This window comes from Cupressus sempervirens, chromosome 4 (genome assembly GCF_028749045.1).
Source record: "Cupressus sempervirens isolate cs-2001-9-10 chromosome 4, ASM2874904v1, whole genome shotgun sequence".
Lineage (NCBI taxonomy): Eukaryota > Viridiplantae > Streptophyta > Pinopsida > Cupressales > Cupressaceae > Cupressus > Cupressus sempervirens.
The window spans coordinates 758,132,455-758,155,512 of record NC_143121.1 but is presented as its reverse complement, the minus strand read 5'-3'; the positions used below and the strand labels follow the sequence as shown (position 1 = coordinate 758,155,512).

Below are 23,058 nucleotides of genomic sequence, written 5' to 3'. Positions count from 1 at the left end.
TGGTTGCTGCATAAGTGATATCACTCACCAAAGCATTCAATAGGAAAACATTGATTGATAAATTTTCAACTTTTGAAATTGGTAGATTATAAGATTTTTTACCTAAAGTGGAATCTTATTTCTATAGTTCATAAAGGTAAAAGGATTCTAACAAAAAGTGTGATTACTAGTAGATCTAGTGATAATCTTTGTGAGTATGCCAAACATTGGGCATAGATTAGAAGAAGAAGAAAGGAATCTCGAAGAGCTTGAAGCATTGGTTACAAAAGGCAATACACAAGAAAAGGTAAATACGAAGGAAAGATTTCTTTGACATATTTTTCATGTAATAAGATTGGTCATTTTGCATCTAGATGTCCAACTAGAATACCTAAGTATAAGCCTAAGCCTTACAAATGTAAAAATCCTAAGGAATGTTGTTATGCTAGTGAAGGAGTATCAAATAATAAATAGAGAAAAGTGATGATGATGAATTTGGTTTTGTTATATTAAAGATGAAAGTCCTAGCAAATAAGGAAAAATAAATTTGTTTTGCATGTTGAAAAGAAATCTAAATGGATCACAGACAACGATTGTTCCTACTATATGACAGGTGACAAGGATAAGTTTGTGCAATTGAATAAATAGAATGGTGGAGTTTTTATATTTGGTAATAACACTCCTTGTTTGACTAAAAGTAATGCTTCTATTACTCTTGATGGGAAAGTTAATATTGACAATGTCTTATTTGTTCATTGATTGAAGCATAATGTGTTGGAAGATGTCCAATCAAAGATCATACAAGAAATATGATAGAATTTGATATAAATACCAAAGGTAATGCATTTCAGTTAAACCCTTTGAAGTAAGTTTTTTTGTTGTAAAGATTGATGACACTTGGTTGTGGCACAAGATATTTTGTCATGAGAACTTTGATAATATGATGAGGATTAGTAATTCAAATGCAATCAAAGGTTTACTTAAGATAGTAAAGCTTACTACTGTGATGTGCACGAGAATGTGTGATGGGTAGACATACCAGAATAGATTTTAGTGCAAGACACACTTAACTAAGGAATTATTAGATCTGGTGCCTATAGATCTGTGTGATCCTACTAAGACAAGAAAATATTGTGGTGAGAGATACTTCATTTTTTTTATTGATGATAACTCTAGGATGATGTGAATTGCATTTCTTAAGGAGAAATATGAGGCTTTTGATAAGTTCAAGATTTACAAAGAAAAAGTAGAGGACAAATCAGGCTTGAAGATTAAATGTTTAAGGTCAAATAGAGGTTGAGAATTCACATTAGACAAATTCAATGCATATCATGAAGAGCATGGAATTTTTAGATAGATATCTACTTCTATGACTCCACATTAGAATGAGGTTGCAGAAAGAATAAATAGAACAACACTTGATACTGTGAGGACTATGATGCTTGAAGGTAAGGTAGCTCATGTTCATTGGAGTAAAGAAGTTACCACAATAATCTATACATTCAAAATCAACATGATATAGATCGGACATGGTATAGGTAAAAATTCATATGAACTTTAGTTTGGTCATGCATCGTCATTAATCCACCACACTTTGTTCATTGTACATCTTGCAAGTGATAACCCTAAAGCTGGCCAACCTCTCATGCCTTTACAAATAACCATGTCAAATAGACTATACAACCTCAATATTTCTGCCTCAAAATGTGGAACACCCCATTACCATCTTGTGAAGTTGTTTTGCAAGATTGATCACTACCTTCTTCCAACTATAATAGATTTTTCTCTCCTTATTTGAACCATTGTTCAAATATAAAGATTGATTGTTGGTTGTCCCTACAATAAAATCCCCAACAAGCATTATTTCATTTGAAGTGTTCAATAAAGAGATATCTTTTTTTTTTTTTTTTGATGAAATGAACAAGTCTTCATTGCTTAAATTGCTTTTCGTGTAGATCTTAGGGTTTTTTCAGAGCGAAGTAACAAGTAACCAATATAAAAATTGTCTCATTTATTGTTATATGCAACTATACATATTATTATTCAAATATTCTTTTTTGAAAATTTGCACTCCATACCACATCTCCTTTATAAACATTGTGATTCCAATGTGCCCTTTATTATTTGATTCCCATATAAACTTCAAACTCGAGTCCATGCCATTGTTATACAATTGTGTTTCAACAAGAATAATAATATCCTTAAGGCCTCTTTGCCTTGAGCCACAACCCATGACCTTGTCTCATTTGAAAAAGGCTCATAGCTTTCCTATTTTTCTACGATGCTCTCTCTCTCTCTCTCTCTCTCTCTCTCTCTATGTTTTAGGATAATATTTATGTGTATATCCCTTCCTTCCTCCAACCTCTTATGAATTCTATTTATTTATGGAATGCCACATGTTCACTTCAACTTATCTCAAAAAAAATCTTTTATCGTTATTATTAGAATATCAATCATCTCCTTTTCCCCATATATAGGGGAGAGGACCCAGTAGTTGAACACCCTAACTTCACGCTTATCAAAACCTTACGTAAAAATTTCAAATCGTTCCCAGTTTTTTACAGTAGCTTACTTGGCGAGTCACTTACTTATAACTAAAGTTTCAAGTCAACGTCACCTGTTATGATGCCACATCAGCATGCTTTTTGCCAAGTTGTCCAAAACAGGCCAAAAAAAAAGTCAGACCAATAATAGCGCATAAAGGATACCCATAGTTGAACAGTTGATGTGACATCACATCATTGGTTACTTTTTAAAACAAAAGGTACATTTTCATTCAATTTTGAGTAATCATCATTGTACTAACAACTTTAAAGTCACAAGTATTGGTACAATTTTTTCAAAAAAATTAGACATTAAGTGAACAATTACTATCACAACAATTGAAACCCGTTCAACTAGTAGGTCCTCTCCCCTATATACCATTATGAAATTAGAGGGAGAGTCCTCTTAGTGGAGCCAACTCATAATTAATCCACACGTCCGTCCCATGTGACAATGACAATTATAGGCTCTTTTAATTACATTAATTAGGATGGGGGGCAACAAGATCTGTAGAAAAGTTAGGATGGTTTATGAGAGCGATGTAGTCCATAAAGTCCTAATCACCATACCTAATGAACGTTGTCTTCTCCTAGGATAGCCTAGGTGGAAAGAGATTCTGTCCAGCTCGTAAAATATGTACTTAACCAATAGAAATGTGGCTCCAAAGAAAAAACCTAAACGTGTGGCCAAGCCAACGAAAGGCACATATTTGGCCACATCGAACTTCGCAAAGACATATATGAGGCCAGCTAATTAGGGCATTAAGTACGGTCTAATTTCGATTTGCTTTTAAGAAAACAAAGGTAAATACACGTGGCGTGAGCTTGCGGTGAGAGGTAAATAACGTGGCAATAATTTGCGGTGAGAGCTAAATCCACGTGGCGGAAAATTGCGGTGAGAGGTATTTAACGACTTTTGGAGGGTCCCTAAGTTTAGTGGGGATGTTGAGGTGCGTACAAATCTGGTGGGGGGGATAAAGGAAAACCCGCTTCTGGCCTTTAAATAGCTGCTTCCCGCAAGCACTTCGATTATAGAAGGTGATCTGAGAAGATTTTGATTTCCAGGGTTGTATTGTGTGGAAGTTTGATTGTAACAGAGTTATTTTTCGATCGAGTTGCAGATATTGTTTATTTTCGTCTTCTGGCGGCGCGGATTGGGCGGCGTTTGCTGATACAGTTGTCCAGTATTTAATTAAGGTAAGGGTTTCGATACTTTTTATCTTCTTCTTTTTTTCAATATTTGTTTTTTCCAATCGAGTTGCATTTTTCCTGAGATTTTTTTCCGGCAGTGAGCATTGGCGTCGGTGTTCCCTGATAATTGTTGTGCTGTGTTTTATTTCCATAAAGGGTTTTATCTATGCTATTTAAATCAATTTTTAGGTTTTTAATTCAGTGTCGAGGGGTTTCTTATTGTTTATTTGGTTGGTGACTAACGATTGATTATACCACTACTATAATTTATTCTATTGTTTTAGAAAACTACTTTATGGATAAGTGAAGGTTTTCAATAACTTTTGGAAGGATTTTGATATATTTTTGTGCAATTTAATTTAATTTGTAAAAGTTGAATTTAATTTTGATGGGTTTGGTTGGTAACGGAAGATTGATTATTTCCTTTCGTCTGTGGGTGATTGGGGATTTTTTTAAAACTTATGGAAGCTAAACAGCCAGGTTTTGATTATATTTATCTTTGTGCATTATTACAGTCTAATTTGTTTTTCAATGTAGTTTAGGAGAGTTGCGTTTTTGTTTTATTTTGGATAGCAACTGACGATTGAGTTTAGTACTATAGTCTAGATATCTTAAATAAATATATCTAAAGAAATATTCTACTACAAAATAATTATAATTTAATTTACTACATCTAAAATCATTTATATTTCCTTTATCTCTATTTATTTAGTTTTCTTTTTATTTTAATTTCTTAAAAAATGAATGGTTTATATCTTCGAATAATTTACTACATCTAAAATCATTTATATTTCCTTTATCTCTATTTATTTAGTTTTCTTTTTATTTTAATTTCTTAAAAAATTGAATGATTTATATCTTCGAATATTATAATTCAAACAAATATTTTATGTGCTATAATAATAAGATTTAAACTTTTGATAGATGGCTGTCAAATTTAATTACAACTATTATCATCACTGTCTGGATGAATGTATGTACAATTCAATTAAAATTTTTAAGCTTTTGAAGAGATTGTATTGTCGTGGTAACGGAAGATTGATTATTTCCTTTCGTCTGTGGGTGATCGGGGATTTTTTAAGAACTTATGGAAGCTAAACAGCCAGGTTTTGATTATATTAATCTTTGTGCATAATTACAGTCTAATTTGTTTTTTAATGTAGTTTAGGAGGGTTGCGTTTTTGTTTAATTTTGAATGTATGTACAATTCAATTTAAATTTTTAAGCTTTTGAAGAGATTGTATTGTCTTATTTTGGCTGAAAACTGATGATTGATTACACTACTGCTATTGTCATCTTGAATCTTATTCTGGAGGTTGTTAATAACCTCTATAAAGCTAAATAGTCTATGGGATGCTTTTGTCATCTCGTTTATTTCTATATAGCATGGGTTTCTGTGGCCGTGTTTGGGTTCTCCCTGTAAATGCTCAATTCTTCAAATTTTCAATTCATTTTTTCCTGATTCTGACAAGTTTTTCATTATTACATAGAGGCTGAATGTTGTGATGGAGTCCAAAGTCGAGGAGTCCAGTAGTAATTATCCCCAGTACGAAGCTCCCTTAGGCTACAAGATTGAAGACGTTCGACCTCACGGTGGCATCGACATCTTCCGCTCTGCTGCATACTCAAACGTAAGTATCTGCATTCATGGTGTTTGTTATTTTAGGAAATAGAGGGGATTCCTCCTTGTCACGTTTGTGTCCAGAATAGTTTAGGGAGAAGCTACAATTTGATGGAAGTGTCCAGAATAGTATAGGGAGAAGCTGCGATTTGATGGAAATTGAAAATGACTAATTGTGTTATAGTCGGTCTTTGCATGTTTGTTTTTTCGCATATTAATATATGTCTATTTCACCTGTTTCTTACTGCAGTGCGTGCGAAAGCCATCCTGATATTTCTACTGCAGCTGCTTTACTGTAGAAGTAGGCTAATTTGTTAATTTCAATAGTTTCGAACGCTGGGATCTGGTTTGTCGTTTACCTGCACGGCTGGTAGATAAGCTCCTCAGTTTTGTGTACTTGCAAATTCTCCCCCAATGCTTTGAAAGTTTTCCGTTACAACTGTGTCATCAAATCCTATCTTCCCTGCAAAGGCAATAGTAAGAACAGCAGTTTTTAATATAATTCACAATCGTCGCGTCTTGTGGAGATTGTGTTCCTCCTACAATGTCCGCAATTGGATTTGAAGGATTCGAAAAAAGACTTGAGATCCACTTTTCTCAAACTCTATTCCTTGCTGATCCCGGGGACAGGGGTCTGAGAGCCCTCACTCGTCCTCAACTAGATGAAATTCTGAAGCTGGCTGAGTGCACCATTGTATCTGAGCTGTCAAATGAACATCTTGATTCCTATGTTCTCTCAGAATCAAGCATGTTTATCTACCCATTCAAGATAGTTCTGAAGACTTGTGGAACCACAAAGCTGCTACTTTCAATCCCTAAAATCTTGTGTGCTGCAAGCGGTTTGTCTCTCTCTGTAAAGGCTGTGAAGTATAATAGAGGGACTTTTATCTTTGCTGGAGCACAATCTTTTCCTCATCGTAGCTTTGCTGAGGAAATAGCATATCTGGAGAAGTATTTTGGAATGCTTGGTTCTGGTGGAAAAGCATATGTTATGGGAGATTCAGAAAAGAATTATAACTGGCATGTCTATTCCGCTTGTGAAGATGATCTCTCAGCTAATGTAAGCTCCGACCCTGTATTTACTCTAGAGATATGCATGACACAGCTGGATCGTGAGCGAGCTTCTCTATTTTACAAGAGCAATAATAAATCAGCAGGTGAAATGACTCTGAATTCAGGGATTTGTGATATTCTACCTGGCTCTAGTATTTGTGACTTTGAGTTTGACCCCTGTGGATACTCCATGAATGCAATTGAAAGGGATGCTGTTTCTACAATTCATGTAACCCCCGAGGATGGGTTTAGTTATGCAAGCTTTGAAGCAATGGGTTATGGTCCCCAAGATGTTGAACTCAAGCAACTGGTTGACAGAGTTTTATTCTGTTTCAAGCCAGAGGTATTTTCTGTTGCTCTTCACGTTACTGCTCCCGTTGGGCAATCATCATGGACTCACTTTGATAGGCCTCCTCAGGGGTATTTCTGTGACATGACAAGTGTAGTAGAGCTTACGGGGGGCAGTAAAACGGGCTATGTGACTTACAGGAGCAGTTCTAAGGAACCTCATAGGATTACCTTGCCTTTGCTTTCCTGGGAAGAGGAAAGATTGTTTACGATTGAAACGAAGGAAAATTGGGACGCATCTGAGCAATCTCCCAGGACTACTTTATCCCAGCACTCATGGGAAGAGGAAAGTGATGGAAGTGACGGTTGAAAATCTGAGATGCATTCTTAATGAAAGAACGAGTATGGGATGTAATCGTTTGTCTTTTTATATGGCATCTAGTATCATGCATCTTCTTCATTGATTTAGATTTTTAATTAGTAGTAGCTGGATCGTTATGTTGTCATATTTTGCAGTTTATGGTTCACCAGGTTGGGGGAGGGTTTGCAGTTTTGTGTTAAACGATCATCATATATTCGATATATTATTCTTCTATTGTAGATTGATGCGATATTCTCAGTTTTGAATATATATGGAGCATTACTGCGGGAATATCATTTTATCAGTCTTGCTTAGTTTTAATTTGTTTTTATGTTGTATGTACGCTATTTCCTTTGATTTAAAGTAGAGTGCAGATCCATTTTTTTCTTCTTCATACATTGTGATTTTCATTTATTAAATGTAAGATCTTATTTTGCTAAATTTGCAGAATTACACGATGTAGCTGTATATAAACACTGAATCAAGTTTGAGATGGAGACATTTCTTTTGGTGGAATTGTAGTAATATATTAGAATATATCAGAATTGTAAGGTATGAATTGTAACTAATCTTTGCCATTGAAGTAATAAGAGCCAAGCCAAGACGATTCATACATTGATAACGATTGCGGTGCCTGTAGTGAGTCAAACTGTATATATCAAAAACATGAATTGAGTTATCTGTGGTTTAATCTTTTTATTTTTCCTGATTCATTTTGTTTCCAATTAAACGAGGGAACAGCTGCAACCAGTCTAGATCTAAATTGGGTAGTAGCAGTGGGCATTTCCACCAAAATTACGATTGTTTTTCATTATCAGATTTCATAAACTTAATAAATTCACAAACTTTATAAACAAAATGAGATCACTGAAGAAGCTTATTATAAGTGACTGCTTAGAATTGGAATCGCTTCCAAATCTTTCAGAAATTACTTCTCTTGAAGAATTTCAATTGGAAAACTGCTACAAATTGGAGAAAATAGAAGGTCTGGAAGGATTGACAAGGTTGAACAAGTTGAGAGTACATACCCGCTGGAATGCACCGGGTATAGTCAGCTTAGAGCACTCTGAGAAATTGCAGTCGCTGGATGTCGTAGCAAACGACATATCAGCGGTGGAACCATTCGTCAGTAACATACAGGTATTTAAAAATAGTTGAATTAGAATTATTTATAGTTTTTCATTCTCATGAATCATTTTAATTTTGTGTTACCTCTGCTTTCTGCAAACAATGTACAGACGTGGCCAAGCGAAGTGATGATATGCAGCAGGGCAGTGTGTGATGTGGGTTTGCTGAAAAACTTCTTTCAAAATATGCTGAAAAACTTCTTTCAAAATATGCCAAATGTCTCTGTTCTTGACTACGCTGGTGTGGTAGACCTCTGGGGCGAGCGCTTAGAATTGAGCCTGCCAGAGAGGTCGGCCATTGCCGATGCCACTCTGATATGTTTTATTATAGATTCTGATCATCCCGACTTACGCCTCTCTATCATCCCGCCTGACGCTGATTCTGAAGATCTCGACTCAGGCTGCTTTACACCACAAGGTGATTTCATTTCCGAATTGGGCGAAGGAAAATGGGTATGGATGGATGTCTCCACCCAACGGCGGCGATCGGTAGATTATTACTACATTTCATCTATTAAATTTCTATGTTGCTGTAGAAGTGTCAAATCTATGAAGTGATTAAAAGAGTTTCAAGAAGGAGAAGGAAGAGCACAGAGGCTCTACTTTTACAAGTGGTCCTGAAGAGACATTGTACATAGGTCAATGATTGGAAAGCTGCAATATGTTGTACATAGTAGACTAGACATTGCACTAGCTGCTGGAATAGTGGCTAGATTTTCTGCCAATCCAAGAGAAAACCACTTAATGGCAGTAAAGAGAAGATTGAGATACCTGAAAGGAACTAATGACTTTGGTTTGTACTACAAAAAGAAGGAGAAGGAGAAATTTGAACTGAGAGCTTATACTGATGTAGATTTGAGAGGTAACATTGATGATAGAAAAAGTACCAGTGGAGGAGCACATTTCTTAGGAAAGAGGTTGATTACATGGAAAAGCAAAAAATAAAGCTGCACCTCATAGTCTATTGCTGAAGCTTAATATGTGGCAGTTGCTATAAACTGCACTAATATTGTGTGAATCAAACATTTGCTGAAAGGTATGAAGGAAGAGGTAATTGAGCCTGAGACACTTTATTGTGATAATACAAGTGCTATGAATATATCAAAGAATCCAGTAATACATGCTAAAACTAAGCATATTGCAATTAAGTATCACTATGTTAGAAAGTTAGTAGAAGATAAACAAGTGAAGATGGAATATGTTAGCTTAAAGGAAAAGATTGTTGATATCTTCACAAAAACAATACCTAAAGATGCTTTTGAGTATCTTAGAGGTAAGTTAGGGGTGATACCTCTAGCTAAAGCTACTTAAAGAAAAAGCAAGAATGCCCTGCATCAAATAAGCCAAATGTTGAATATTTTACACATTGATGCAGAGGATGTTTACTTTGGGATCCATGCCTAAAGTAATAGAAGTGCTGAAAAATTCAAATCAGTCACAAGAAAGGTGACAGAGGGAGAGATTGACTAAATTTGTAAAAGCTACATTTGCATATTAAAGATGCTAATACGTCTTTGGCATTGTTGTCAAAGAGGGAGAAGTGAACAACTGATCAACAATTGTTGAAGATAAAAGATTTAGATAAAGATTGAATATAGACAACTGAACAAATAAAGATAGATGAAGATTTCAAAAGTTGATCAGAACAATAGAAGATGAAGAATACAAAGGGAGAAAGACAAAGAACAAGGCTAAAGAAACAAAGAGGGAGAAGCTGAAAATGAAGCAATCAGAATAGTAGGAGGAGATGTCATGTTACAATTTACTTTTGGCTTTTGACTTACAATTTCAACCTTGTTAGTTTTGGTTGAATAATTTAGTCTGATGGTTGATCAACTTGGTTTTTCATCAATGCCAAAAAGGGAGATTGCTGGAAATCTAATTGAAAAGCTCATTGTTGTTGAAGATCAAAGAGGGAGATTGTTGTAAAAATGTTTCAATCATTGTTTTTCCATTGATGTCAAACTTTTTATTTGTAGGAATGATACTTTCTTATAAGATTCAAGCACTATCACTTAGTTGATTGATGAAGAGGATTTGATCAACAAGATGTAACAAGAGCACTTAAGGGAAAGGTTGAGTTATGATGTTGTAATGAAGTGCACGGATTAGCTAAGACAATGGTTAAGTAGTGTATTGATAACATACTCAAAGATATAGAGGATGGTCAAATTTAGACATATTAAAAAAGGAGTTGTAACAAAGTTGACTGCAAAGCTTTAACCTTGATCATCAGAAGAAGCCAAGCAAATCAATTGAAGCTAAGAAAATTCTTAGTAGAAGCCGAGTAACAGACATTTTTAGTTAGTGCCGAGTGATCTTCAAGTGTCGAGTAAAGATTAAGTGTTGAGCATCAAGAATTTTTTTCAGTTGGTCCTGAGTAATCTTTAAGTGCCGAGCATCAGGAAAAAAATAGTTGATGCCAAGTAACGCAGTATGTGTCGAGCACCAGTATTTCAGTAGTGCCAAGCTGCTGCATTATTTCAAAAAAATGAAGATTCACCAAATCCAAGCTAACTTAGTGGTTATATTGAATTTTTTGAACAAGTTGGAGGATAAGGATGATGATTTGTTGGCACAAAATCCTATGTAAGCCATTTTTGGGTGAATTCTAATTGATTATTCAAGAATCTTCTAGAGGAAACAAAATATGGGTTAGATGCAATGAATCCTACCTAATCCATGCAAATTGAAATGGAAGAAAAATATGAATTGAGTGGGAAAAGGAACTCCAAGACTTCTATTTAAGAAGTCATAAACCAAGAAGAATAGAGCTGTTGATGTAATATATTATAGATCGAACTATTGTAATCGAAATAATATTTATTATTCACTATTGATTTAAAGTATATGTAATGATTCTCATAACATTCCACAAGGTAAAAAAATGTTCAATTTTGATTTCTAATATTCCATGGTGATTAATGAACTTCCTATTATTATTGAGATTCGTCAATATTTTATACAAAAAAAAATTATAATTCAAAAATAATCGCCAAAATTAATCATATTTAGAATAAAAAATTGAGAGTTTTGCCAATATAAATAATTTTGTTTTTTCAAAATAATGAAAGATTCACCAATATTTTATATCTTTTTTTGGAGGCGGCTTTCTTAAAGTTTACCCTGGCTGACTATTTGGATGTTTAATGATTATTTGAAAGGGTATTCAAGCCAACTTATCAAATCTAATGATATATAAGAAAAGTAAAGTAGTGAGGATAATGTGTAAATATAATACATGGAATAAAATGGATATGTGATTGAAGGACAAGGAAGAGTAGGAAAGTGTGTTCAAGATAATCTGCAAAGAATATTTTGATTAGTAAGGATCCAGAGGTCAAGCAAAAATAAAGATATGAATCTGCAAAGGAAGTTGCTTCATAAATTAGGTCAAATCATTGTTAGCTTCTAACCATTGTAGCAGTGATGAAATATCTTAACATAGTTGACTTAACACTCACTTTGTAAATCCTTTAACATGTTGACATTTCAAGATTGAAGTGTTTGAGAACCTCTAACTAGGCCACTCCTAATAGGATGATCTAATTCCTCTAACAAGGTCGTACTTAATAGTATGTATTATAACCTTTAATAGGATTGGCTCCTAACATGGCTCATTTCAAAAGAGTGAAAATTATTGTGATTAGTTGCATGGTGGTTTTCCCAAATTGGGTTTCGATGTTAAATCTTGGAGTCATCTATGTTCATGTTATTTTCTTTATGCTTTATGTTTTTGCAACTAAGTTACTAAAGGTTAAAGCATATTAATATTTATGAGAACGCTTTGTTAACCAAGATACAACATTAACTTCATTATAACTAAGATGGACATGATTGCTTTATCAGTGAAAATTTTGAGTTGACATCTAGGGAGAGGGAATTATTTTTGTGGTAACTGATTCACCCCTCCCCTCTTAGTTACTCTCTTCATTTACAACAAGAGAAATCATTATGTAGAATGACTAAACTATAGATTATGTGTCTATGAAGATAAAGACTCACAAGGTTAATTGCTCTACTCATGACCTAGAGTTCCTAGTAACAATTCATGCCTTGGTGAGATGGTAACACTTTCTTCTAAGTCACCAATTTGACCTTCATTTAGATTATTAGAGCTTGCAGTATATATTCACATAGCCAAACCTTAATGCTAGGTAGAGGAGATGAATGTAGTTCTTATGTGAGTATGATTTTGATGCTTATTAAATCAAGGGAAAGGAGAACATAGTTGAAAATGTCTTGAGTAGGAGTCAACATGAGCTTTCATCTATGACTATCAATACAAATTTGAGAGAGCATATTTTGCACCATTTGTAGAGGATGGATTTTATGTAGAGTTTTTCCAAGTAGTTCATCTTAGAGACCCGTAGAGGGGAGAGTTTTAGATTATTCATTGGAGTCTAATGAATTATTACATCATAGGGGGCACATTTATATACATTCTGCCGGTGACTTCCATGAGTTCATGGTTTTAGAGGTACATAAAACACCTTATGCAGTGCCTCCCAGGGTTAAGAAGTTACATCTAGATTTGAGATAGTTGTACTATTGGCCAAGCATGAGATTGCATATTTCCAATATCATTGCTAGATGCCTAGAGTGCTAGAGGGTGAAGGTGGATCACAATAATCTAGGTGGACTCTTGCAATACATGAGATACCTAAGTGGAAGTGGGATACTATTTCTATAGACTTTATTGTTGATCTCCCTATGTCTTCTCAGTACCATAATGCTATTATGGTGATGGTCAACAAGTTGACCAGAGTTGTGCACTTCTCACCTATTCATACCACCTTTACAACACCAAGAGTTGCATAGGTGTTCTTGTAAGATATTGTCAAAATCCATGACATTTCTCATAAGATCATATTAGATAGATATTTCTTGTTTGCACCCTCATTTTGGAGAGAGTTACAGGAAACATTGGGCACTAGGATCAATTTTAGTACAACATACCACCCTTCGACAAGTAGATAGACAAAGAGGGTTAATCAGATATTGGAGGATATGTTGCATATGTATGTGATGGACCATCAAGTCAAGTGGGAAGAGTGCTCACATCTTGTTGAGTTAGCCTATGACAATATGCATAATTAATCTATAGGTATGCCACCCTATCAGGCATTATATGGTATACCTTGTAGGATATGATCGAGGACATAATATCTATTGGACCTAAGTTAGTCAAGGATATGGAGCAACATGTAGTCTTGATTAGACAATACCTTAGAGAGGCTTAGGATAGACAAAATAAGTATGTAGATGCAAAGAGGGTTGATAAAGACTATATGATTGGAGTTAGAGTCTTCTTGAGAGTGTGTCCACACAATAGTTCGATCTATTTCAGAAAAAATATCTAAGTTGGAACCTCATTTTTTGGACCTTTTGAGATTTTGGAGAGGATAGGATAAATTGCATATTGTCTAGCCTTGCCACCTAGCGTGTCATGCATCCACAATGTATTTCATGTTTTTGTATTGTGGAAGTATATTTATAATAAATTTCACATTTAGATATTGGGATGCCTTGCAAATGGAGTTGGAAAAACAACTAGCCTTGGAGCTCATTCACATTTTAGCCTGATAGATGCTTCTGCTTCAAGGAAGAGAACTGGACTAGGTTAGAGTCTAGTTGGATTTTTATGATGAGGTCACAACTTTATGAGAGGATGCATCACAATAACCATACCTTTTTGTTGAACTCTAAGAGGAAGTTCATGCCTAGTGGGGAGGATGTGACATCCCACCCCAACCCATCATAGGACAATTGAAACATTTACATTTTGTTACCTTATGATTCAATATTTTGATACTCTTATGACTGATTTGATAGTGACTCATATTATTGATGCCATGTGATGATTTCCTTATGTTAATTTTACTCATGATGTGGACTAGGACCTATCTTATATGCTTTGATTATATATTTATATATGTATTTAGCTATTCATTTTGATGATAGAAATTGAATCATGATTAGATTCAAAATTTTATTGTTGTATGTTATTTATAAATGTAATTCAGATATATGTTATTCAATTAAATTCATTTAGTGATTAGATATGCCACTTGTATTGTGAAACATATTTTATGGTGTCACGTGACACTTGCGTGGTCTATGTGGAAGTGACATGTTGTGGAAGTGACATGTTAATTAGGGCTTTAAAAGAAATGCCTAGCCTAAGACTAAACTTCATAGGATACCTAAGTTAACCCCACTTGTTTATAGATGCTATCTGAGGTCCCATCAAGATGGAATTCGGATGACCCTGTGGATCAAATCCGAAGAATATAGACTGAAGTCTTACTTTACCTAGTTTTAAGAAAGGAATCGTCACCTGAGAAATTTTGCATATGATATAATGCCCATATTTTCCCCAAGAGAGTGCAGAAGGAAGACCTGAAGCCATAGAAATAATTACATAACACATTAGAGAAGACTCAAACGTACCCATCATATAGATAAATGGTGATCCTTAGTACTGTACTTCTAAAGCCTTCAGCAACAAAATGGAGTAAGTTATTATCCTCTTATCAAATGTCAACACATGTCAAAATAGAAAACATACTCATCTTATCTAATATAGATATTAAAAATTATCAAAAGCTTTTTGATTCACTGATTTGAAACTGAAAGTTTACACAGAATTCTGGAAAACAAAATCAACAATAGAATTTTGTTCCTTAACAATTTGACACAGTGAGTAGAATGTTTTGATACTATACGTGTTCAGATCAATCCCAAAGACCATGGAAGATTTCTCCTTCCAATGCCCCAAATTACTACTTCAAAGTCTTAGTACTGTACTTCTAAAGCCTTCAGCACAAAATAGAGTAAGTTATTATCCTCTTATCAAATATCAACACATTTCAAAATGGAAAACACACTCATCCAATATAGATATAAAAATTTATCGAAAGCTTTTTGATTCACTGATTTGAAAGTTTGAAACTGAAAATATACATAGAATTTTGTAAAACAAAATTGACAATAGAATTTTGTTCCTTAACAATTTGACACTGAGTAGAATGCTTTGATACAGTATTTGTTCAGATCAATCCCGAAGACCATGGAAAGTTTCTCCTTCCAATGCCCCAAATTACTACTTCAATGTCTTTGTACTGTGCCATGGGGTTTTAATGTAATATATTTTCTTAAATTCTTTAAAAAAGTCATCATCACAAAGTAGATATCCTATTAAAAATAGGCATTTCAGGCACAAATGGGTTTTATAGATTGATAAATGAAAACATCTTTATCATTGAGGTCATAATCATTCTTTTCTAACACAATTTTGATGAGTTCTAGCCAGGATGGGCCATGTCGCATACCTTAAATCTAGCTTGGTATTATTAGATTGCAAAATTATTCATCTCTTTTTTGACAGGGTTTTATAAGGTATTAAATGAAGGTAAATATTTTCAAACAGCTTATGTTTGTGTCTCTTGAATAGAACATAGAGGCAGCAGCATTAAAATTGATTAATTGGACATATGTCCTCCCCTTTTTCGAATTTCTATATCTCCAATATTGTCCTTTTATTATTCTTGAAGTACTATTACTATTTGAGATAGAAAAATTTCCTTCAAACATTTAAGATTTTTGTTGAAGAATAATATTGATATTTGTTGATTATATTGGTGCTCCATAAATGCATATGACAAGTGGTCCAGATGACACTGCAAACTTACAAGGTTAAACTCCAGATCAAGAAATTGTTTTATTTTAGTAGTTATACAACTTGTTCGATTGTTATATAAGGTATAACACTTCATTGGCGCTTTCTCTAACATCTTATTTGTATTAGGCAAGTTCTATGGCTATTTCAGCTTTCTAAATTTTTCCTGTCACAAAAAATTAGTGAAGTATTTTGCAGGGTTGAATGGTCTTGATATAAAACTTGAATCCCTGAACTGGAACCAAAGGATCTGCTAGAATTGGTTTATTTTATCATTATGACAATACGGTTCTTTGCAGTCCATGTTTTTACTCTTAACACCAACCCTGTAACTTATCCATCTCTGAGTCGAAGGAGTCAAAGGTTTGTGCATCGTCACAAACAACAAAAATGTCACAAGTGCATTCTAGACAGGTATACTGAAAATTTTTGTCACATTTTATAGAAAAGAGAAAGATTTTAGTTTGAGAAAAATTCTGTTGTCTGTCATCATTATGTACATAATTCCAGAGTCAATTTTGGTTTGAGGTTGCCTGTCCACCATGATAAATTGACTCCTAATTGCACTAAAATAACAGGGGAAAGAAGTACAAGGAAGAGAACTATTTCAAGGGAGCTTCACGATGAAATGTAGTAATGTCCACCAAAACTCATTTAAAAGAAGAAGACACTGTTTTGTTGAATAACAGGGGAGAGCAACAATAGAAACATGACTATTTCAGGGGACCTTCTCGATGGAATTAATGCAATAAAATATGGAAACATTTACCAAGAGTTTGAGAAAGTCGAACAGTTTTCTAATAGCCCGCAAAATTCCTCCCGCATGATTCAGCTCGAGGAAGAAGCAGCTGCTCTGGATAGTAATCCTCCAAGTTTGTAAATGCCACCCAAATTATAAGAAAAAGAAAGGCCTAGATCTGTGTCATGTCCCCTTTTCAAATAATTAAAAAATAATAATCTTTGCTAAGACAGGCAGGCCCAAGAAAGTGAAGTTTCAGAAAAAGAGAGTTAATCTTTGGAAACCGTTGGACTAATAAATGATAATTATTATTAAAATATGTTTCATTAACCTCTCTTGGACGTGAGTTACAGTTATTCCCTTTTTAAAGAGGTTTGGAGGCATTTTGGGGGGATTCCAGAACTTGATTTTGCTCATTCCTTGTTATTCTTCAGAGGCTGCCAAACCTGTGGAGAAGGAGACCCAAGAACGGGAGTTTGCAGGTTTCCAGGGAGACCCAAGAACGGGAGTTTGCAGGTTTCCAGGAAGGCTAAGGACGGGAGTTTGAAGCCATTCCATGTGCATGCTCATACAGAGTTTGCCTTTGTGCTGAACAGTGCAGATTTGTGAGTTTCCGGGTGTATTTTTGTGAGAGTTTGGTGTTTCCGGTTGAGTATTTCATATCAGTTTTGGTTGCTGCTGTATTTTATACTTTAAGCTGTTAAAATAGATCTGAATATATATATTGGGACGTGATTAAACTTCTGAGATAGATTATTAGTGTTCTTGTGGTGTTTCCGGGCATATTTTGTGCTATTTCGGGAGCCCGATGAGCATAGTTTTGGTCCTACATTTTCGAGCTGTTGTGTAAAGGCTATACGGATCTGGAAATGTCAATTTGTAGGCTGTTATGCTGCTGAAAGTTCTGTAAAAATTTCCATTTTCAGATTTATTAATAATTGGTGAAGCTGTGAAGCTTTTGGCACAATTTCTGGCATACCCGATTTGGGGGTTTCTTGAGAAATTTGGAGGATCTTTGTGATATCAGTTGTTTGATTTTAAAAATCTGATTAGAGGTGTGAAATACCATATCAAATCAGAAAAGGGGACATTTCAGTGGTATCAGAGCCATGATCTTGCCAGCCTGAGGGTTTGTAGAAGTTGCAGGTCAGTTTTGACAACTACCCAGATCTTGCATGTTAGTTTTGACAACTACCCAGATCTTGCATGTCAGTTTTGATAACTACCCAAATCTTGCATGTCAAAATTTATGGTTGCATTCTACTTCTAATCATATGCATGTTAGTTCTTGGTGAATTTGGTGGTTGCATGTTGCTTCTAATCAGTTGCATGTCAAAATTTATGGTTGCATGCAACTAAGTGAAAGAGAAAAAAGATATTTGCAGCGAGAAAAGAATAAAGAAATTTTGATCAAACCTCCAGTTGAAAGTAAAAGTACAAAATCCAAGGAAGGGAAAAGTATGGCTGATCCAGATAAGATGGCAAAGAAATTCTTCCAAGACATCCAAAATACTCAGAAGCAAACAGTGGATAGTTTGGCAAAAACTAGAGAGGCTTTGCGAATATTGACAGAAAAACTACAAGGAGTTGCATCTATTAATGAGAAAGGGAGCACTTCAGAGGAGCCAAGAAATCTGAAATCCACACCATCTAAATCAACCAAAACTATTTTCTTGCCTGCAGATGAGCCACCAGTACCAAATCCAGCCATTAATCCTATGGAAGAGGTTACAGGTAACTTGATTACATTAAGAGCTACTTATAATGGCTTAGATGATGACTTTCGTAGTTCAGTTCCTTTTAGAGAATATGTGGATATGATGAACACTTTGATGCCCAAGAAAGAGTACAGAAGGGAGCATGACATAAGTGGAAGAGAGCTCAAAAATAAAATAAGCAAGTTTATAGCACCTACTTTTGATGGAACAAATAAAATTTCAGCTAGAGCATGGCTACAAAAATTACAGACCTTCTTCACACTTAACCCCATGAAGGAGAGTGATGTTGTTCAAATTGCAAGTCTACACTTGGAAGATGCAGCCTATGATTGGTGGTATCATGGAATGACTACTCAAGGTCATGATCAGGTAACTACATTTGATGATTTTAGTCAAAGAGTGATAGATAGATTTGACCTCAAGGATGATGATTATGAGGATGTTGTTGTGCATGATGGTGAGATACCTAGTGTAGATGAGCAGACATTGAGCATTCATGACTTTTTTGAGAGAGAGTACCAGGCACAGTTAGATGCTTCGTCACATGAGGTTGAGGCTAGTAGTACTTCACATGATTTATCCTGCCAGCTGAAGGTGTGTGAAGACAGTATTGTCACTACATTATCTCATCATGACAGGTATGTGGAGTTAGTTGGTATTGGTCATATTACTCAAGTCAGGATTTTGCTTGAGTTACCAGCCAATTCTAGTTTATGGATATGGACTCGAGATTGTTATATTGGCATTTGGGATTCAGTTGGCTGGAGATCTTTAACACTTTTTGGTAGCAGTGTTTGTTTGGGTGCTATCATGGATTTGATTAGCAGATTACATGGTGTTGTCTTTTCTTGTGCCAGTATCTTGTCTGATGTTGGTATTAGTTTTTATACACCAATGTTGGGCTTTGTTCATATATCCAGTCGGCCATACTTGCTGGAATGTGTTGATGATATTTCATATTTGGCAGTGTGTATAGATGAGTCCCAGGATCACATTGGCATTGATGACATCCAGAAGGATGCAATGGGCAGTTTTGAAGACTTAGTTTCCTTGGGTATAGAGGAGTTGGACAGCAATGCTAATGTTTTTGATACTCTGTATGTTGATATGAGCTTTAGATTTGATTCACAGGATATGGATGGTAATACTCTAGAGACTAGTAACTTTGAGGACACTCCTTCAGACAGTGCATCAGAGGAGGTTTGTAGGAGACAGTCAAGCCAGTGCCATCATTTGTCTAATCAGTTGAGAGTTAGTGACCAATACATTTCTATCACTTGCCAACATTTTGATGCTGCTCGTCAGTTGTTAGCAGTTTATGGATGGGGTTCTCCTACTAGTGATGAGCAGGGAGGAAGTTATCTTTCCTTGACAGAGATCCACTCTTTATGGGAGGCTATTCGGATTTTGAGACAGAATTATATGCAGTTGGTAGCCGACAGAGATTATCTTATGGAGTGGGGCAGTACAGCATGTGATGCATTGTTGGCCAAGGAAGATGAGGTGAGTGATCTTACTGAGCAGCTTGAGGTGACTTCTGAGATTCTTGAGAGTACACAATTGGCTCTCAAGGAGTCACAGTTTCATTTGGCTAAGGTGACCATGGAGTTAGAGCGACTACAGTCTTCACCTGATTCTATACAGTCACAAGCTATGGTGTTTGGTGATCCGAGGATGTCCATGGCCGAGATTGTTAGAGACAGTGGAGATGGGGATGCATCCATCCTTGATACTAACATTGGCATATCAGGTTCATTCCCACTAGAGTCAGGTTCAATTGAGTTGGGTGCTGTAGCAGATTTTTGTGGTGTGCCTGACATGGTGGTGACCTCTAGTACTAATGGCACGAAGACTAGAGATGTTGTATCAAAGACCATGTGTGATGTTGGTCAGCTGATAGTTGGCATGGTTCCTACTAGTAATACTACTCCCTTCGCAATGTCTTCAGAGGTAGTAGTCAGTTCCAACTTGGTTAATGATCGATTACAGTTAGTTACATCTGGATTGCAGTCTAAGCCACTAACTGAGATTGGTGCATTCTATCGGCATTACACTGTGAGGTATGCTCATCTATCTACCTTTGATGACCATGTTGATGAGATGGTGGTACAGAGATGTACTTTGGTTCCTAGTGCTTATCATCAGTTATGGGATAGTTTGATGCCTCGGGATGAGATTTGTGATGGGCATGACATGGTGATAGGTCCTGCAATTGACAGGTTGATAATACATGACTTAGAGCAAGATTTTTGGAGTGATGCTTTAGCAGGGTATGTACATCAGTTAGCATTTGATCCCTGTGATGAGGAGTTGATGGCAGACAAATTTGGTTTGGATTCCATTTCTTACTCGTTATCTTGTAATGTCTTTTCACCATCAGCAGTGTATGGGAGTTATGGTTATGAGATAGTGGCCGATGATTTGCAGAGTTGTGTTGACTGTAGGAGTTGTACAGTGTGTGGATTCTCCATACTTGGTATAGTTTCATTCGAGAGGGTTCACCATTGTTGCAGAGTTGGATTGTACATTCCATATAGGCCAGTGGGATGCGTTGATGGTATTTACTATGTTGGTAGTTTGATTTGTCCACTTTACTTGGGTTCTGATGTTCTAAGAGTTTATGCCTCATGGGTTTTTGATTGTGGTAATGGTGATTTTGGAGTTTGGTTGAGCTATAATTGCCAGTTTGATTATGGATTCCTCTTGGTCATATTGCAGAGGATCTTGCAGGAGTCTGTGTTAATTGGTAGTAGTATAGTTCATGACTACATTTGGGATCCAGGAGGATTGATTGGTTTATTGTTCAACCATTGCTTGAGGACAAGCAATGTTTGGGAGGGGAGGACTTGTCATGTCCCCTTTTCAAATAATTAAAAAATAATAATCTTTGCTAAGACAGGCAGGCCCAAGAAAGTGAAGTTTCAGAAAAAGAGAGTTAATCTTTGGAAACCGTTGGACTAATAAATGATAATTATTATTAAAATATGTTTCATTAACCTCTCTTGGACGTGAGTTACAGTTATTCCCTTTTTAAAGAGGTTTGGAGGCATTTTGGGGGGATTCCAGAACTTGATTTTGCTCATTCCTTGTTATTCTTCAGAGGCTGCCAAACCTGTGGAGAAGGAGACCCAAGAACGGGAGTTTGCAGGTTTCCAGGGAGACCCAAGAACGGGAGTTTGCAGGTTTCCAGGAAGGCTAAGGACGGGAGTTTGAAGCCATTCCATGTGCATGCTCATACAGAGTTTGCCTTTGTGCTGAACAGTGCAGATTTGTGAGTTTCCGGGTGTATTTTTGTGAGAGTTTGGTGTTTCCGGTTGAGTATTTCATATCAGTTTTGGTTGCTGCTGTATTTTATACTTTAAGCTGTTAAAATAGATCTGAATATATATATTGGGACGTGATTAAACTTCTGAGATAGATTATTAGTGTTCTTGTGGTGTTTTCGGGCATATTTTGTGCTATTTCGGGAGCCCGATGAGCATAGTTTTGGTCCTACATTTTCGAGCTGTTGTGTAAAGGCTATACGGATCTGGAAATGTCAATTTGTAGGCTGTTATGCTGCTGAAAGTTCTGTAAAAATTTCCATTTTCAGATTTATTAATAATTGGTGAAGCTGTGAAGCTTTTGGCACAATTTCTGGCATACCCGATTTGGGGGTTTCTTGAGAAATTTGGAGGATCTTTGTGATATCAGTTGTTTGATTTTAAAAATCTGATTAGAGGTGTGAAATACCATATCAAATCAGAAAAGGGGACATTTCAATCTGGAGCATCGTGCCAAGTGGCAACCAGTGTCTAGTCAGAAATTTCCCTGCAAACTTACCCATCTTGAGTCTAAGGCTTGGGCTATATGTCCCTATTGTCAATTGTCACAAGTCCTAGCCAGGTATAGTGAAAAATCCAAGGCCCATAATCTTCATGCTCTAGAAAGAAATAACTCAATGAAAGATATGTGTTCAAGGGTATCAGAAGGACCTAAGGAACCTATACCAAACATGCCATAGTAGATTTTGTTCATATAGCACCCATTGTTCAAAATTTGTATGTTCATATAGCACTTCTAAAATACATCTACTGCTATGTTAATGCCTATTTCTCTTCCTATTGTTTATACTATGACAGTTACTATTTAATAGTATTCTTTATAGTCTATTTGCAGGCCAGTTGATACACCTAACTATCATGTTTCCTATATTAATCAATAAAAGAAAGTTTGCACTGAAAGGGTGTAAGCTGGGCACTACCAGTAGGAACAGTTAATTAGCAATAGCAGCCAGCAGACGATAGTATTCGGTTAATTAGTAATACTGATCAGAGAGAGCAGAGACAATTTGATTAATTAGTAATACTGAAGTATTTGGTTCTATTAATGTCCTTTATCATTCATGAAGTGAGCATCTCAAAACATGCGTTCACAATTCCCTTAGAGGAGGCGAGATGCTAACAACAAGGGGATAAATAGTGAAACACCATCTAAAACAAGTCAGCTAATTGCATATTAATTGGAATCGTTTAAAGAGGCTATGTAGTATTTAGAATGGTAATTATGTTTTGCTTAAACAAATTAGTAGAAACCTAATTTTTCTGTAAAAATGGGAAAAATCAGAAATAGAAGAAATGGAGAAGAAAAACTGACATGGAATTTTGGTTCCTTGCGTGCGATCCATCTCAGCATATTTGAAATATTTAAACTCGTGTTTCTTGTTGTGACCACCAGTCACCATCACCCTAGCCAGGGGCCCCCCTTTCTGTTTTTTT

The 23,058-nt window shown here is 35.6% G+C and overlaps 2 protein-coding genes across 3 annotated transcripts; both read left to right on the top strand.

Moving 5' to 3' along the window:
• The first annotated feature begins 3,426 nt into the window (after positions 1-3,426).
• LOC149563578 (S-adenosylmethionine decarboxylase proenzyme 3-like) lies at positions 3,427-7,327 on the top strand. 2 transcript variants are annotated; one of them, XM_089826778.1, is made up of 4 exons: positions 3,427-3,560; positions 3,644-3,719; positions 5,204-5,344; positions 5,585-7,327. In XM_089826778.1, the coding sequence occupies exon 4, from the start codon at positions 5,879-5,881 to the stop codon at positions 7,043-7,045; it is 1,167 nt and encodes a 388-aa protein (XP_089682904.1). In that variant the 5' UTR covers positions 3,427-3,560; positions 3,644-3,719; positions 5,204-5,344; positions 5,585-5,878; the 3' UTR covers positions 7,046-7,327. The 2 variants fall into 2 exon arrangements, with proteins under 2 accessions (XP_089682904.1, XP_089682903.1); XM_089826777.1 differs by having other exon boundaries at positions 3,554-3,719.
• A 144-nt stretch (positions 7,328-7,471) lies between these two features.
• Positions 7,472-10,052, top strand: LOC149563577 (uncharacterized). Its single transcript, XM_089826779.1, has 2 exons — positions 7,472-8,176; positions 8,275-10,052. Exons 1-2 carry the CDS (start codon positions 7,895-7,897, stop codon positions 8,719-8,721), a joined length of 729 nt encoding a protein of 242 aa, XP_089682905.1. The 5' UTR covers positions 7,472-7,894; the 3' UTR covers positions 8,722-10,052.
• Positions 10,053-23,058: the final 13,006 nt, after the last annotated feature.

Excerpts from the sequence above, each read along its gene's own strand:
- LOC149563578 (XM_089826778.1), top strand. The coding sequence starts at position 5,879 with ATGTCCGCAATTGGATTTGAAGGATTCGAAAAAAGACTTGAGATCCAC.
- LOC149563577 (XM_089826779.1), top strand. The coding sequence starts at position 7,895 with ATGAGATCACTGAAGAAGCTTATTATAAGTGACTGCTTAGAATTGGAA. Across the intron at positions 8,177-8,274 it reads CATTCGTCAGTAACATACAG|ACGTGGCCAAGCGAAGTGAT; the intron begins GTATTTAAAAAT and ends AACAATGTACAG.